Source organism: Dreissena polymorpha, chromosome 13, assembly GCF_020536995.1.
Source record: "Dreissena polymorpha isolate Duluth1 chromosome 13, UMN_Dpol_1.0, whole genome shotgun sequence".
Lineage (NCBI taxonomy): Eukaryota > Metazoa > Mollusca > Bivalvia > Myida > Dreissenidae > Dreissena > Dreissena polymorpha.
This window is the reverse complement of record NC_068367.1, coordinates 54,017,194-54,035,311: the sequence shown is the minus strand read 5'-3', so window position 1 is coordinate 54,035,311 and position 18,118 is coordinate 54,017,194. Positions and strand designations below refer to the sequence as shown.

The 18,118-nt window shown below is 38.1% G+C and overlaps 2 protein-coding genes across 2 annotated transcripts in view; both read right to left on the bottom strand.

Annotated features, from left to right (window-relative positions):
- LOC127855811 (uncharacterized) overlaps positions 1–18,118 on the bottom strand; it is a 184,738-nt gene that overhangs the window by 80,786 nt on the left and 85,834 nt on the right. The gene's annotated exons all lie outside the window — the stretch shown is intronic.
- Positions 1,590–6,970, bottom strand: LOC127854676 (uncharacterized). The gene is made up of 3 exons (XM_052389737.1): positions 6,658–6,970; positions 4,690–5,011; positions 1,590–4,139 (listed from the first exon to the last, which is right to left on the bottom strand). The coding sequence occupies exons 2-3, from the start codon at positions 4,990–4,992 to the stop codon at positions 1,590–1,592; spliced, it is 2,853 nt and encodes a 950-aa protein (XP_052245697.1). The 5' UTR covers positions 4,993–5,011; positions 6,658–6,970.

Below are 18,118 nucleotides of genomic sequence, written 5' to 3'. Positions count from 1 at the left end.
TCCTAATATGGCTATATACGGCTATAGTAATACCTTGTTAACAATCTAGAGGCCATATTTATTGTCCGATCTTCATGAAACTTGGTCAGAAGATTCGTCCCAATGATATCTTGGATGAGTTCGAAAATGGTTCCGGTTTTCACATTTATAGTCCAATCTTCATAAAACTTGGTCAGAACATTTTTATGCCCTCGGTAGGGTGGCATATAGCATTTGAACTGTCCCCCCGTCCATCAGTCCGTCCGGAAACTTTAAGTTGTATTCAGTCATCCCATTTAACATTCTAAGATGCTTTGATGCTTATCTCATGATCTCAAAGCTTGACTACAATTTTTGAAAAAGTGTACTTCCATTTTCTTTTGCTGATTATGGTCATTATATTTTTTGTCCTCATATCACTTTCATCCAAAATAAACCTTTGTCACAATGGAAAACAAATGAATATTTTAAAAACATAAACAAACACACAAAAAACCTACTTATAACGCCTTTATTTATATATCTGCCAACAAGCCTTGTGTAACGTTACTTCTACTCAGGTGAGCGACCCCAGTGCCACAATTGCCCTCTTGTTGTTTTGACAACTCACGAGGTGCAGAAGGGGGAGCAAAAAGGAGAAGGGCTCATCTCTCTACTATTTCACTCCAGACCGTTTCATATTTGAGAAAAATCACACGTTAAAGCAAGGTTTAAGTCTTTATTTTATTTTTGTGCATATTTCATGTACAGTGACAAAATACAATCATGCAATAGACAAACAGACCAATGGCACAATAACCAAACATCAATCCCTATACCAAACATGACAGCCAACACAATAGTGTAGTGTAGTGCTGACCAAGATATCGTTTGACATAATCTGTAACTACCCCTGGTATTTGATTTTTATTTCAGATCAAATTTTTCTGTGTCAAATTGTGAGAAAATCCAATGAAACAGCTAGCAATCTTTCGCTAAAACATACTGGTCCCACGTATAGAAATCTTTATGCTAATGGACATTATTAGTAGAACTTAAAATTTTCATTTATTTATAACATTTTTATTTACAAAGAACCTTAAATGAAGCATAATCAGACGTAATTAAAAAAAAAACAAAAAAAAACACAACATTGATCTTAACTTCTCTCGTTACATTCCTATAAAACGTACAAAAGGCATTACAAACAAAAATACTGGTATGCAATGTCAACTGTGGAACAAAACGCAAACTAACTGGGGCATTAGAAAGTATTCGGCACCGAAGAAATATCAGAATTTCATCAGATCTACAATAGTTTTTGAGTGCAATTCCAACGGCCAGTTTATTAGTCTGGTATGCATTTTGAAACCCATGGTTGTTTAGCAAAACGTTTGTGTTACTGTTCATGTGTACTTTTTAATTGTTATATGCATTGCCGCATCGTTTCAAAACATCAAAATACACACACTGTATTGACATGGACATAAGAACACATGTCAACAAAACATATTCATTTAATGTCTAAGACAATGTAGTGATTTTTTATTGTTACGTAGTTCATAAACACGGTGCTTATTTTGCGTATTTCACTCACTGTTTTTATTTAACTCATTACACAAACTGTGGGTTTATTTCACGCAGTAAACAAATGCCTTGTCAGACCTGCGTTCAGTAATTATGAGTACCGTCTTCCCGTCCCATGACGTTACGTGCAGATGCTGTGGGCGTGTCAGTCCGTTCTCACGTGTGAGAAGACTCAGGACCGAAGCCCCGCCCTCCGAGAGCATAAGCACGTTAGCCGACCGAATTGCCGTGACGAACACGTGCTCGTTGTTGGCGTCGGGCGCAGCGCTATACGGCCTGTCCAAATCCTTGTTTGCAAAGACGTAGAGAACGTCGCCTCGCGAGGACATGCGCACAAGAGACCCTTTAGTTCCAGACTGACCCTCGCAGCAGACGTAAACGATGGCGCCGTCGCTTGAAACGGAAAGCGAGACCGGTCGCAGAATGTTTGGGTTTTCCCGAGAGGCGAAATTCACGACCTGCAGCTCTCTTCCGTTGTCATCGAGGAACGAAACCTGGTTTCCATCGTCTTTTGTGGTGGTGATGAACTTCCTGTCGATGTAGGCGACGCCCCAGCATTCCCGGCGGGTTGCAATGCAACGCAACGTGCTCATGGACGCGGACGCGACGCGGACGACGTGGATCGTTTTTTCCAGAGGCACAGTGACGGCAATTTCGTTGGGTGACATGGTCGCGACGTTCCATGGTTCTTTCGTCATGTCCAGGTGTGCCACATACGCAATATCGGTGTTAAACAGCTTAACTTTGCTGTTGTTACAATCGATTAGAACCAGTCGCCTGTCAGCCATTTCCACGGATCCGGTTATTGTACACTCTCTCACGTCACTTTCTATTCGGACGTTGATATCCTTCATGCGCGAGCAGTTTTTCGGGTTATTTCGGTTCATCGTCGCGGTGGTATTTGGTAATGTGAAGGTAAACTGGCGATCGCTGGTTGGCGGTGAGGCGACGGAGGCAAGAACAGAATTCTCGTAAACCGGCGCTGATTCGATCTCTCGCTGTGTCGGCGTTAGCTTATTCTGGAAACTCCTGATAATTTGGTTGAAGGACGACGTCGCAGCATTGACGCTCGTTGCAAACGTGTCGTCTGCGACGGTGAAAGGTTGCTCGGGTAATCGCTCACGCTCGCCGTCGGACGCTGACGATGATCTGTGTCGGAATAGCTGTTTGACGACACCGGCGTCGTCGACCGTATCATCCTTCTCGGAATTCCTCCGCAGTAAAGAACTATCGCCGACGCCGGAGCCGGATACCATATTGACGTACTGCCATGCGCGGTGTTTCGGTTTATCCACGAGCAGTTTCCTGCCGGTCACCGCCGCCGCTCCCAAGGAACTCAGGGTTGAACAAACAACGGACTTTGAAGCAACGGCGCCGTGAGTCGAATCGTCCACGTTTTTGTTGCAGGAATCTTGCTGTTGTATACCATCAGTTGAACTCTCTGACGGAATCGAGCTGGAGCTCGCACCGAGTGAACTTGTTACCGGGCTTGAGCAGGACCGCGGTATGAAATTGGGAATACCGTCCCGAGTTCCGGGGCGCTCGGGCCTAGGTCGGACCACTGGGGTCGGGGCGTTAGATTCGATCGGAACGGTTTTAGGGCGCTTTGGTTCCTTGGAATGGCGAGGGGGAATGTTTGCATCAATGTGGCTTGTGGTGCACTTGTTGGCGCTGTTGGCGAAGGAAGTGGTTGCTGTGGTGGTAGCGGTAGAGGTGCTCGAAGAAGTGCTTGACATGTTCGAGCGGGAAATAAATATCGCACGTGGAGACACGTGCCTCACCGGCGGACTGCTAGGCTGGAGGTCTTCCGATGTCATGGATGTATCGCGTGACGTATCACGTGTCGAGGGCATGAAATTCTCACTTCCGGCGTTGTCACGCGCGTTCAGCTCTGGAGGATCGGGGAGGTTGGAATCGAAGTAATTCGAGTTAATATTGCCAATCTGAGTAAACGAGTTGAGGAAGGAAATCAGCTGCCCATCAATGGAAAACTCCAGTTTTATCTGCCGAATGCCTGCGTGGCAGCTTCGAATCGTCGCCAAGTGTTCCTTTATGTCGCGCTCTATGGCGGTTATACGGTCCAGCGTCTCGGATACGTTTCCGGCCATTGGCAAATCAGTAAGCGTCCTCTCCGAGTCGGCGAGCTGAGACTTGATTCGCTCATACTTTTGACACTGAGCCGTCAACGCTTCAACCTCGCCATCATGTTGCACGTTGACGTTATTGACAATCTCGCTCTCGATGGCGTTAAAGAGGGTCTCGACTTTCCCGCGGAGCTCCTGCACCTCGGCCAGTATGCTGCTTTTCTGCGAGCACAGCTGATCGATGTTTGACTGGAGCTGCGTTATAGCCTCGTTCAGGTACTCTAAGACGTTTTCGACGTCGCTCTTTACGACGTTGAAGCGTGACGTCAGCTCCACGTGTTCCTCGATGTCGAGAACGTCGCACTGACGGTGGTTGTTCTTGAAGCATTTGCTGCAGATCTTCACGCCGTGTTCCGTACAGAAGAACTCGATGGGTTTGCCCGCATGCGCGCTGCAGCGGTCACCGGCGACGCTGGCGTTCGAGCAGGTCTCGGCGCGCTCGAGGAGTTCCTGAAATATTACATTCCCGTAAATATTTTGGCAAAATTCGTAATTGTATTGAAAGTTAGTCGTACAAAAAACGTACTCGATCTTTTCGTCAATAAATTGCTTGAAGTAAATCGCATGCTTTGTCGTCTGTAATCTTTGTTTCTTACAGGCGACTACATTTATTCTTTAAAATGTTCTGTTAAAGTAGTGGACCGGACCAAGCCGCATTTTCTATATAGAAAGAAAAAGGAACCGTGTACGTCTATGGATTTAATAGATGGCATTTTACACATGTTGTATTTAGTTTAAACCTATTTATTTAAGCTCAATTGCACCGAAAGCCTAATGCTTATTGAAACGCTCTCAATCCCGTTTGCTGTGTAGAACCGGTACTTGGTATGTGTTTCTTGGGGGGTTTTATTGGTGTTTTTTTTTGGGGGGGGGTGAGATATGGAGATATAAAGAACACTCCCACCTTGAGGATCGAACCCTTGACCTCACGGTCGTTAGGCAGACACTATGCCAACTTCGCCACTGCGACTTGTTGTATTTGAGCTACGTTGTTCCTTACCTGAAAGCTGGAGTCCAGCAGGGAGACGAGCAGATGGTTGAGCGGGAACAGCGACGCCCAGGTGTCAATCCTCGTGAAGGCACGTGGTGCCGGTGTACTCGCGCGGCACACCGGGCACGGAAAGTCCGACACGAGCACGCGTTCGCGCGACTTGTTCACGATGTATGAATGAAGGCACGTTTCGCACAGCGTGTGCTGACAGGGCAGCATCCTGGGACTCTTGTAGACGTCCATGCACACCGGGCAGCACAGGATGTTGTCCTGTGGACAGCTGGTACCCGTCGCAGACGACCTCGAAGACATGGCGCCGGGCAAAAGACGTCTGAAAATAGTTCATGAATAAAAAGTGGGTTTCGTACCTAATTTTAAATAGAACTAATCTGTCTCCTTCACCACGTTTTAAACCAACAACCTTGACGACCTGGCGCCGGGCAACGTCTGAAACGATTTCGTGAATAAAAAGTGGAGTTTTTTTTATTTGAATTGCGTACCTAAATCAAAATAGTGCTATCCTGTCTCGTTGACCACTTATTGACACCTCTCAGAAGTCGTATTAGGGATACTATACGCTGCAAACATGTTTTAACTACTCTGTATTTCAAACATAAATGGTTAGACATAGGCTAAACATATAAATGAGTCCATGTCTTCACAAAATAAACACTTGATTGTATTAGTTTTTTTCCAAGAATGTCGTATAGAGTGCTAACCGTTTCCATAATTATGATTCTAGGAGTCCAGTCTGATTTTTCTACAGCAATATATGCGTTTTTGTAACGGATATGATATCCGTCCACATGCACGCAGAGAACACAATACTACATCAAAAGCCATACAGAATATCCTCAGACGGAAACTTCTGTCCTAATGTCCTTCAGGTCAACATCAAACAACTCTCATGTCTTTGATGTATGTCTCCTGTAAAACGGAGGGACCAACGTGCGTATTATTGACCAGACGTAAACAAATATCCGATCCAATAAATGAGCCGCGTTCTGAGAAAACTGGGCTTAATGCATGTGCGTAAAGTGTCATCCCATATTAGCATGTGCAGTCCGCACAGGCTAATCAGGGACGAGACTTTCCGCCTAAACTTGATTTTCGGTAAGCAGGGGCTTCCTTTAAACGAAAAATACCATTAAAGCGGAAAGTGTCGTCCCTGATTAACATGTGCGGACTGCACAGGCTAATCTGGGACGACACTTTACGCACATGCATTTTGCCCAATTTTCACAGAACAAGACACAAATAATGCGACACTATTCGTTGACTTCCCTTTTGTTTGCTCGAGTTCTTCACCACTGTTAGGAAGTATGTTAGTTTTCCTATTATGTATTATTGAAATTTACTGTACTATGCCTATGGTTACATGCCAATGCTATTGGGTTATACGCATTTTTTTCCGATTATTGCCAAATTGAAACTGTTACATACAATCAAGGTTTTTTTCCGTTTAAATAGAATGAATATTTAACGTGAATTTTTATTGCCACCACTTTAAACAGGGACACAGTTAGCATATAAAAATGATAGTGAACTAGTTGCAATTAGAACCTCAACAATTTTGTGCAAACCCATTTAATCCACAGTTTTAAACAAAGATGACTCGTTTTATTAAACAATGGAAGTGTCATAAAATAATAACGGGTTATAATGTAAATGTAATTTTAAAAGGTGAGATTTTGATCATACTGGCAGTTACGTGTTTTTCAGAGTTAGTCTATTATTTTCAAATCACTACATCGTCTGGAACTACGTAAAGACATTGTTACCATTCAAAGAAATCCAGTTTATATTCAACACGCTTTACATAATCGCAACACAGGATTAGGTGATCAACATTACCGGTACATATAACTTACTATTTGCAACAAACCAGCTCCCAACAATTGACCCTCGGAGTCGATATGAGCTTTACGTATGTACTCATAAATACTCACAGCATCCAAAATGAAGTAATGAACTTACCTAATAAAGTGGTAAAACCGAAACTATCGAAGTAGCTTATTTTTCCGAACACCAGACGACACCCTAGCACGAGACGCGAACACCAGACGACACTCTAGCACGAGGCGCGTATCCCGCGCGCGACCACGTTGACAAGCATTGCTGACCTTGACTCGCTTCGATCTGCTTATGTCACTTCGTCTTCCTGCCGCTTGGAAAGTTCGCCTAGAAACAGGAGCATTTTAGGGATAAAATCCGATAACTTGTTATGAGAATTCCCTTCGAATGAGTATGATAATGATTACGTCAGCGTGACTCATCGCCTTTTACAGCCTTGTTTTCGTAATACGCGCGCGTGCATTTTGCAACTTATTTCTCGTCTGCACGAGCGTAGTTTACTATTTCAAACTGTATTGAAAACAGGGTGTCACTAGTATCTGTGTGTTCTCCCGGTGTCGGTCGATGTCATTAAAACGCTTCTTTGAATCGTCACTACAGCTTCAAGCGAACGCTTGATCGATGCTAATTAATCATAATTATTATATGATAAATCAAACACTTATAATTATAAACCTACACAAACATAATTCTTTAAATAAATCCTAACCGATGCCCCTATCCATATTCACTAAGTACTCACTTACTTGAAAATGAATTTTTCGTGTTCAGAACTATACTTTTTTTATGTCAGATATTAAATGCATTTAAATCACATTAATACCAATCTAATTGTATCATGATATCATTCTTAGAATCGGCATTTTTCTAGTTTTGCTCTTTATGACCCTATTCATTTTTACGCACTTTTTCTTGTGTCAGATTCGTGCCTTAGATCGAACGCTGATTGATGAGTCATTTCTAATTTAGGACTGTTTTACTTCTGCGCAAAATATTCCCAATAAATACAATGAGGGGATAAATAATGCACGCGTCTGTTGACAATTCTAGTGAGTTGATGATATCATTTTTCTATATACAGACGTCTGCTATGAACTTTGTTCAAGTATTGTTGCTGTTTTTTTTTTGTTTTGTTTGTTTGTGTGTGTGTGGGGGGGGGGGGGGGGCGTTATTTCATAAAGTTGTGTTTCTTTGTCGGACAAAACAACTCTCTTGTTGTTATGATTCCTTGTTATTATCATCATATTAATATTTCGATATTTTCACCCAAATGCTCATAACCATATCCGTCGCCATCATCAGCAACAACATCGGCACCATCGTCATCATCAAGAGTCATGGTAAGTATAATTATTATAATCCTGTTCATTACGAAAACCAGTCAACCCTGATGCATTTCATGAATATTTAAATCGATGAGAGCTTTTGGGTCTATTTACTTTTTATCTGTTAGACTATTTATATAATTATTCAATATACGTTGCCAATGTCGTTTCACATTAATCAATCCATTCATTCGTCGGTTATATATAGTACATTTATAAAGTGAAACGTTGCGACTTTTTCTTGATTTAATATTCCATGAATATTTAATTGAGTCGCGCTCTGTGAAAACAGGGCTTAATGCATGCGCTTAATGTATCGTCCCAGATCGGCCCGTGCAGACAACACAGGCTTATTTGGAATGATGCTTTCCGCTTTTATGATTTTTTTTTAATTCACTGAGGTCTCTTCTTATCGTAGATCCAGTACAGGCGGAAAGTGTCGTCCCTGTTTAGCCTGTGCGAACTGAACATGCTAATCTGGGACGACACTTTACGCAGAAGCATTAGGTCAGGTTTACCCAGAAGCTCGATTGTAACATGTGATATTACTCCTAACTCAAAAGCCTTATCAAAAGCTATGAACCTCATGTTAGATCATAGAACCAATGCGGTCAGAAGATATGCGATTTAAAGCAGGTTATTAGAATAGAAACTGCGTATGGTATCTCGCAGTGAAGTGCGCTTACAATAAAACAAACCAATACATGTTCAAAATCAAAACACCTGAATCATAACCAAATGAAGTAAAACACTTTATCGTACACGCGATAACAATATCATACCAGATGTTGCGTCGTAAACAGCTTTAGTTTTATTTACAAAATATACTTACACCGAGTGGTTTGTAACTATATATAAATCCGTTTGTTTTTAATTGTGTTATTGGCTTCAAAACTAACGCAAACAATGTCAGTTTATTAGTATTCCCAAAAGCAATGCGTCGCGACTGAATTCTGTACAAGTCTATTGACACTCATGTAGTACTTTGTGTATTTGTTAATTGGATGAATTAACAACCGACGTCTATACGACTTCTAAAGGTCGCTTTGTTTATTTTATCATTTATTAGTATTTCTGCAGGGCAGTGAACATGTATACAAACCTTTTTAAATTTATTGAAATGTAAATAACAGATAAGAAATTGCTGATATAGGCAAAGCTTTGTATGAAGAATCATTTGGGCGGCACATATTCTGGTATCCGCTATTTGCTACGGTATTCTGTATATGTCACCAATACATACAAAATAGCAATTAGAACATATGTTCTATATATAGTATTGTTATTGCTAAAGGTCATCCATGTTATTGTTTTTTTTTCAAGCGACGTTCATATTTATCGTCACGGTAGTAACAAATCTGGGATTTGTGTTTGTGTAAACTAATTTTTGTTATTGACTTGGCGAAAATACTATCTACATGACACGACAATTCTAGATTTAATTCGTATAATGGCGTAAGTCGTCTGCATAAATACCTTAAGTTCGCTGCCGTTACGTAATACACAGTACAACCAGACTTTCCGAAACCCGCTCTCCCGTGGCTAGTGTTTTATATATCAGCTCTCCCGTGGCTAGTGTATTATATATCAGCTCTCCCGTGGCTAGTGTATTATAATATCAGCTCTCCCGTGGCTAGTGTATTATAATATCAGCTCTCCCGTGGCTAGTGTATTATAATATCAGCTCTCCCGTGGCTAGTGTTTTATAATATCAGCTCTCCCGTGGCTAGTGTATTATAATATCAGCTCTCCCGTGGCTAGTGTATTATAATATCAGCTCTCCCGTGGCTAGTGTATTATAATATCAGCTCTCCCGTGGCTAGTGTATTATAATATCAGCTCTCCCGTGGCTAGTGTATTATAATATCAGCTCTCCCGTGGCTAGTGTATTATAATATCAGCTCTCCCGTGGCTAGTGTATTATAATATCAGCTCTCCCGTGGCTTGTGTATTATAATATCAGCTCTCCCGTGGCTAGTGTATTATAATATCAGCTCTCCCGTGGCTAGTGTATTATAATATCAGCTCTCCCGTGGCTAGTGTATTATAATATCAGCTCTCCCGTGGCTAGTGTATTATAATATCAGCTCTCCCGTGGCTAGTGTATTATAATATCAGCTCTCCCGTGGCTAGTGTATTATAATATCAGCTCTCCCGTGGCTAGTGTATTATAATATCAGCTCTCCCGTGGTTAGTGTATTATAATATCAGCTCTCCCGTTGCTAGTGTATTATAATATCAGCTCTCCCGTGGCTAGTGTATTATAATATCAGCTCTCCCGTGGCTAGTGTATTATAATATCAGCTCTCCCGTGGCTAGTGTATTATAATATCAGCTCTCCCGTGGCTAGTGTATTATAATATCAGCTCTCCCGTGGCTAGTGTATTACAATATCAGCTCTCCCGTGGCTAGTGTATTATAATATCAGCTCTCCCGTGGCTAGTGTATTATAATATTAGCTCTCCCGTGGCTAGTGTTTTATAATATCAGCTCTCCCGTGGCTAGTGTATTATAATATCAGCTCTCCCGTGGCCAGTGCATTATAATATCAGCTCTCCCATGGCTAGTGTATTATAATATCAGCTCTCCCGTGGCTAGTGTATTATAATATCAGCGGCTTTCTGGGAAAACCGGGCCTAATAAAAGTGCTTAAAGTGTCGTCCCTTAATAGCTCGTGGAATTTTCATTTAAAGGAAGTCCCTTCTAAACGAAACTCTAGTCTAGGTGGAAAGTGTCGTCGCTGCTCAGCCTGTGCGGACGTCACAGGCTTATCATGCACTTAGCGCAGTTTTTTCATGACGAGGCTCATATTGTTTCAGTAGGTTCTTCCAACTTGTACTATTACATTTTTAAGAGTATATATGTATCGTCAACAACACAGTAGCTGCGACGGATATCGCTGAGATGTCACCACAATCATTTGCGTATTTTACATTATTTTCATCGATTTAACAATACACAAATAGTGAAATCAACGTAACAATTGTACTGACTAGATCTAAAGAAGACCCTACTAGCGAGCCATACTATTTTTTTTCGTTTATTGTTTAAGCAAGGATTAAAGAAAATTGATATACTTATTCAGCGTTTAACTTATGAATGTCAAGAGATCGAATATCAAGTACAAATGTGTCGATATTGAGCCAAACCGCACGTCAGGCAGTGTCGTCTGATACCGATTTGTAATTTGACCCCACTGAGTTTGAATTGCGTTATAACACGGCCGTTAATCACGCGCACCTCATCTTTTCTGAGATTCATTAATAAATGAGCCAATGCAACTTCCGAGGTGGCGTTCAGGGCCGGATGTTTTGAAATTACATGGCCAATTTTATAAGGTGATTATGTTTTATATGGTGTTTTTTGTTTCAACATATTTCGCATTATTTATAAAATACGGCAATGTAGTGCGATTCAGCGAAGATTAATTCATCCAAAGATAATTTTACAGCGTGATAAGGTAGTTACACTGTTAGTAACTGATTGTGTATGGGATATACACCCTTAGTAATTTCATACCATACTAGAGCGAAGCTCGTTAAAATCCATCAAGACATTATTAGAAAACTACTTTTTTTCTAATTAAAAACGCACGCGACTCAAATGTGCTGAACTTACAAAAATAATTTAAGTCCTATAAACATAATAAACGGCCACCGGAAAAACTTTGCGAAACCGAAATTTCGCAAACTTAAGTACCCTTTTTCTTGAAGGTTTGCTTATTTGTGATAAAGTATAAGATAAAAGTCTAACTTGTGATTAATAATTGGTTATTTTTGCTTGTTAAATGCGTTTTCTTCACTATGAACTTTATTTGCAAAGTTGGGGTTCCCATGGGATTTTTGCATTTTCCCATGGGATTTTTCATTATCCCATGGGAATTTTGGTTTCTCCCATGGGATTTTTCTCCAGCTTTTTTTATGGGAGAAAAAATCCCATGGGATTTTCAAAAACATAAAACACGTTCGTTTGTGCTTAGTTATCGATTTTAAGCATTGTTAAAGCATTTGTGCTTATTTTCGTTCAATTTACTTTGATAGAAAAAAAATCCCATTTTTTTATGGGAAAAAAAAATCCCATGGGATTTTTTTCTGATTTTTAGAGATTTATTCATGTAACCTTCAGAAACACTACCTTTTAACAAATGATGAGCATTTCTCGCGATTTCAACGCGTTATATCGTGTTTTAAAATAATAAAAAAATCCCATGGGATTTTTTTCCCATGGGATTTTTTTGTCCCATGGGATTTTTTTTCCCATGGGATTTTTTTTTCCAATGGGATTTTTTTTAAGGTATAAGTTTCTAAAAGCTATATAATAATAATAATTATAATAATAATACTAATAATAATAATACTAATAATAATAATAATAATAATAATAATAATAATAATAATAATAATAATAATCGTGCTCAATATGATGAATTTGTACTTTTAAGCGACTAACATTTTTATTCGAGCCGATCGTCGAGTCCGAATGGTGAGTATAAGAGCAATTTACCAGTACAAATAAATCTCACTTGTGAAGAGAACGCTACCGTACTATAAAATAATCTTGATAATAAGTCATATCATTTCTCGACAGAAAATGAAAACAGTATCCATATTGATGTCAGCAATGTCCCCTGCTATGATAAATATTGACAAAATGAAAAACCTTGACAATAATTCCGTGTCGAATACGCATTAGATTATAGCAATCAAATTCATATAAGCATTGATAAGATAATTTGCGAAAATGGGTCTTATGTCAAATACGGCAAGCGTAGCTCCATTCCATAATGTCCGGTATTAAGTCACGTCAAGTTTCGTGGTCGAATTATAGCATAATAATCATTTTCACATTACGCGAATCATATGAGTTTCCCTACATATATTGTGTTAAAATTTATGTTACACTAATGTGCGATGATGAAAAGGGGATTTCGGTAATTCTACATTCGCCCGCCTAGTACCGAAATCCCCATATTTACGCCTTAAAGGGTCAATAGGTCATCGGTATGAATGGTTTTTGACTTCACATGAATGTTAAGGTGCAAAAAAATGATATTAATTTTAATTATTAAGCACTCTTGACAGCATTAAGTTGCCTCTCAGTGGGGATTTCGGTAATTCTACACTAGAACTTAAACGCGCGCCGGTACCGAAATCCTGCTGTACAAACCTTCAAGTGTCAACAAAATTATTATAGTGTTTTTTTTCATTAGCAACCAGTGACATGTATTATCTCCCATTCGGTTACTTCTTTTGGAAAATAATTAGCGGGGATTTCGGTACTGCTACATTCGTACGCCCAGAGCCGAAATCACCCATGTTTACGCCAATCCCCCATATTACGCCTTAAAGGGTCTATATGCCATTATGTTTGGGTTTTGGCTTTGCATTAATGTTGATTTGTACACAATCATATTAGTGTTAATCATTTAAACACTCTTATCAGAATATTTTTTCCATTATTAAATAGTTTATTAATGTGAAAAATGTGTAAACGAATGTAAAAAAGGTAAAATGTACATTTAAAACATTGGTTACACAAAAGTATATGTAAATATAACATGACATAGTAATAATAAGTCTTCAGAAAGTATTTTCCAAACAAATCTGATGAAACAAATGATATCGTACTACCTTATTTACAATATGCTATACACTTTTGCAATTTAGTTATCAATGTTTAATCAAAGCATAAATCAGGATAATATGTTGCCTCTTAGCGGGGATTTCGGTAATTCTTAACAAGCACATAAACCCGCGCCGGTACCGAAATCCCCGCTGTACAAACCTTCAAGTGTAAAAAAATACTGATTTAGGTTTAAATAAAGGGAACAATAGTATTTTTGGCCACCAAAAAGCACTTCCGCGTCAACAAAACGATTGAAATTATGTCAGAAACCCAGCTTTTCATTGTATATATTGCAATACACCATCGGCCGCCGAGAGCGGAATACTGCGCTTGGCCGCTAAACAATGTGGATTGCATCAAATTAAATGTCAATTTTCGATTTTATTACAAAAATAAACACTGCCTTTTTATAAATATGTCAAGCACGTACACTTAACAAAAAAATCGATATATCTTTATGTAATGTAGAAAAGTAAAGCGCTTTATATATAACAATGTTTTATAATGTCTCTCTGGTTGAGAAAAAAACTAAACAAAACCATGTAGAACATATATGTTTTCATAATTAAAAAAAATATTTAATGATGCACGTGATGTTTTATAATTGATATAAGTTCACGTGTCATTGAACGAGTTAAGGGAGAGATGCGAATTAAATTACACATAATTAAAAAATGATACTATACTGTCAGCTTGATTTATAAATTGTGTTCCATCGCGCCAATATATTCATTGTTCCATGAAATTGTGTATAAAAGCAAAACGATTGAAATTATGTCAGAAATCCTGCTTTTCACATGAAATGATCTTTAACACTTTATTTATTCCAATCAGGTAATTAATAATAATAGGGGAAGTCTATACTGTGTATTAGAAACTTGTTGTGGTGATCCCTATCTTATCCGCTCAATACACATCCACCTGGCTACTGTACAGAAAAAAATAGATTTACTTCCAAAATAACTGATTTCATTTATTGCTAACTTGTTGTCTACATTTTAAATTAACAACGCTAATGGATCAACATCACCGTTGCACAATTATTAAGTTCACAGTAATCTGTACTTTAAATAGATAGCCTAATTAAAGACGGTGCTAATAAAGAACAAAGCGTGAAAGTGGATATTAAGAAATTAGATCCTTTTTTGCATGACACTGGCAGTATATCATTTTATCTTATATAAATAAGCCACATTTAAGACATGGATACAATTAAAATAAGACACATTTGCATCTTTAATTTCTTGAAAAAAAAATAAGCACGCAGTCACATATAAATAAGATACATTGAAGACACAGAAAAAAATAAATAAGACACATTTGCATCTTTCACTAAATTTTCTTAAAAAAACATGTGAAACTGAAGAACAACATTTATTACTGACACATTATTCTAAAAGTCGACTGACAACTTAAGTTCAAAGAGGGATTTACAATTAAATAAGATCCATTTTCGCATGATGCTGGTTGTAGAGCAAGCAATACATTTCTTACTGACACATTATTCTAAAAGTCGACAGGCAACATAAATTCAAAGAGGGAACCACAATTAAATAAGATCAATTTTCGCATGATACTGGTTGTATAGCAAGTAGTCACATATTAATTACAGCTTGCATTAGTTGCAATAATTTTGTTAAGTGCGCGTGCTTCTGAACGTTGCGTTAAGCGAGAGTGTTGTCATTTTGTTAGTTTTATATTTTGGTATTATGTATGATTATTGCTTGTTTTGAATTTGAAATAAACGCTTTCTGGCAAATAAGCATCGTCTTAATTTTAATACAAATAATGAACATTTGACATACAAAATGTCCAATAACATACCGGCAATAACATTATATATATGTTAATTTCTGTGCATGTTTATACCGAAATTATAGCCGACATCGGCAGTTAGGGAAATTTAGTGACACACTTTAACACATCAAACATGCATGATAGTTCTTTTTTCATATGATATTCCCCTGGTTGCTTACCGGTGTATTGGTGCAGTTGATAACCCCGCCGGGACAACAGTAGGGTGCTAATACACACGTGTATCGTGTTCAATACAATCGTCTTTATTTTAATACAAATAATGAACATTTGACATACAAAATGTCCAATAACATATCGGCATTAACATTATATATATGTTAATTTCTTTGCATGTTTATACCGAAATTATAGCCGACATCGGCAGTTAGGGAAATTTTGTGACACACTTTAACAAATCAAACATGCATGATAGTTCTTTTTTCATATGATATTCCCCTGGTTGCTTACCGGTGTATTGGTGCAGTTGATAACCCCGCCGGGACTACAGTAGGGTGCTAATACACACGTGTATCGTGTTCAATACCCGATCTATGCTACAACGTGTAAGAACGGGAATTTCGGTAATTCTACCGTTTTAAGCTTGCGCACCTCTAATGGGCACATATCCAAATATAATTTAATTAATTATTTTCCTAATCAGCATCATTTCACTAAACTACATGCAAATTTGTAGGTAGCTTTCCATGCTTAAAAAAATTAAACCGATTTTTTCAAAACCACCCGCTCGGCTTTTGTCCAGTTTATTTTCACCCCTGGGGTATATAAAAGTTCCATAATTCATTCAAATTTCCAAATATGGGCATGCAGTTGGTGTGTACAGATGCAGTAAAGGTGTTTAAAGTTTAAACAAGATGAAATAAGTATTCTTTTACAGACATTTATTTTTTACAAATTTTAATCTATGGAATAGCGCCATGAAATGTAAGTGATTTCAGCCAAGTAAAAATTGGGTCGGTTAAAAACAAAGTGTCATAAAATTCAAAATAGTATCATTTAAGTTATATTTTAAATTAAGTTTTTATAGAAACACTATATACAGCAAAAATACCAAAAAATAGACAGATTTACCGTTTACTTTTTGAAATAAAAATAAAAATGCAACATGCATCATTCGTATTTTCAGCAGTAAATTAATCAATTTAGCCATAACGTTGTTTTAATTTTAATATTGAAGGATGTGCATACAATTTTCAACATATTTAACAATAAACATAGCTTATGTGCTATATTAAATCAAATTACGTTAAAAAAGAAATAAAACGCGTCGCAAAAAGAATGCGATGTCGGCAGGAATCGAACCTCCGCGGGAAAATCCCAAAAGATTTCAATTTCATCGCCTTACCCACTCGGCCACGACAACTTTACATCTGTGTAACTTAAATTAGATATATATAAGTAAACAGGTAAAAAGGCTTGCTCGATCTTTGAAGAAATCGCGAAATCGTATTTTTCAGATGATAATTGGATCAAAGTCAATATTTATAGTGAAAATAATGTAATCTAAATGAATAAGTTAAACATATATCAAAATTCGAAGTTTGAAAAAAAAAATGCATCTCTCGGAAATAAGCGATCATTGAAGATCGGCAATGGCTTATGTATGAAGTGAAAGGACAGTTGAAAGTTTCCATTTTGCACGTTAATGATTCTGATAATATGGTGACAAAGGCAGCAGTCCTATGCAGTATTGTGTTTGACCGGAGAGTAGCGTGATCTGTGTCGGTGTTGGGCGCTCTGAGGGCGCAATCCGGCTACATAGGTACATAGAAACCTCTTGTGGCTATAGTCCATGGATCGGGTTCGGCAGACAGGGAAAATGTAAATTTTTATATGTATGTTTTATATCTTAATTACCTAAACGTATATTTATCCTGGTTACTTATTTACTGAGGTATGAGTTAGTCGCAATGATTGTAGATACGTTGTACTATATTTAGTAAGTATTTGGAGGACGAGTGGCACGGGCACGCGCTTTATTATCACTTATGCAAGAACGCGTTTTGTTTATATACGTATTTTTGATATTCCGATAGGCTTAAGGGAGGTAACTTATTCAAGTAAAACGCGATATTTTTTGCAATGCCTTTTTATAACTCTTGTTTAATTAATTACATACGAATATACAGCTAAATTTAAGATGATTTTTACCAGAAAAATTTTTTGAAGAAAGATATATTGAGATTTTGATATTCCATAGAATGCGAGTCTCCATATATATTTTCTATTGCAGGGGAGGTAATTTAAAATTTTTAAAGTCTCCGAATTGGTCTTTGTTGTATCTATTTACGTTTATTTTCAAGCTTATGGCGATTAAAAAATTAATTATTATTAGTATATGCTCACATGGATATTGGTACGGATATATCGTGTTGATATAACTGTTACTACATCCATTTCATTCATCATTCAGGTCGGGCTACACAAATCTCGTGAAGAGGCCAGTAGGACCTGTAAACAAACTCTCATACACACACTCTTCACTCATCGTGGCGCTCTCGCATGTCTGAAGCGATATATAAGATCGATGTCATATATAAAACTGTATTCGCTGGTATTTTCGGTTGATATGTTTGAATGCTTAGGACGCAATGAATATAGTGTATTTATATTTAATCGAAGTGAGCTCATTGTTGTTTCTGGCGGTATTCAATTTCTGGTAATAGTTTCGCGATTAAAGACGTCGGTTCTCGGTTAGGTGTGGAATGTTCTTATTTGTTAATGTGCCAAGTGCTTAAAGGCGGTTTATCGCACTTTATTAGTCGGCGTTTCAAGAGAATGGGTAATAAATGCAAATCAGTAGGTGCTTAGAAGACTTA

Coding starts and splice junctions, on each gene's coding strand:
- LOC127854676 (XM_052389737.1), bottom strand. CDS start 4,992: ATGTCTTCGAGGTCGTCTGCGACGGGTACCAGCTGTCCACAGGACAAC. Junction 4,140..4,689: donor TGCTGGACTCCAGCTTTCAG/GTAAGGAACAAC, acceptor GTAATATTTCAG/GAACTCCTCGAGCGCGCCGA.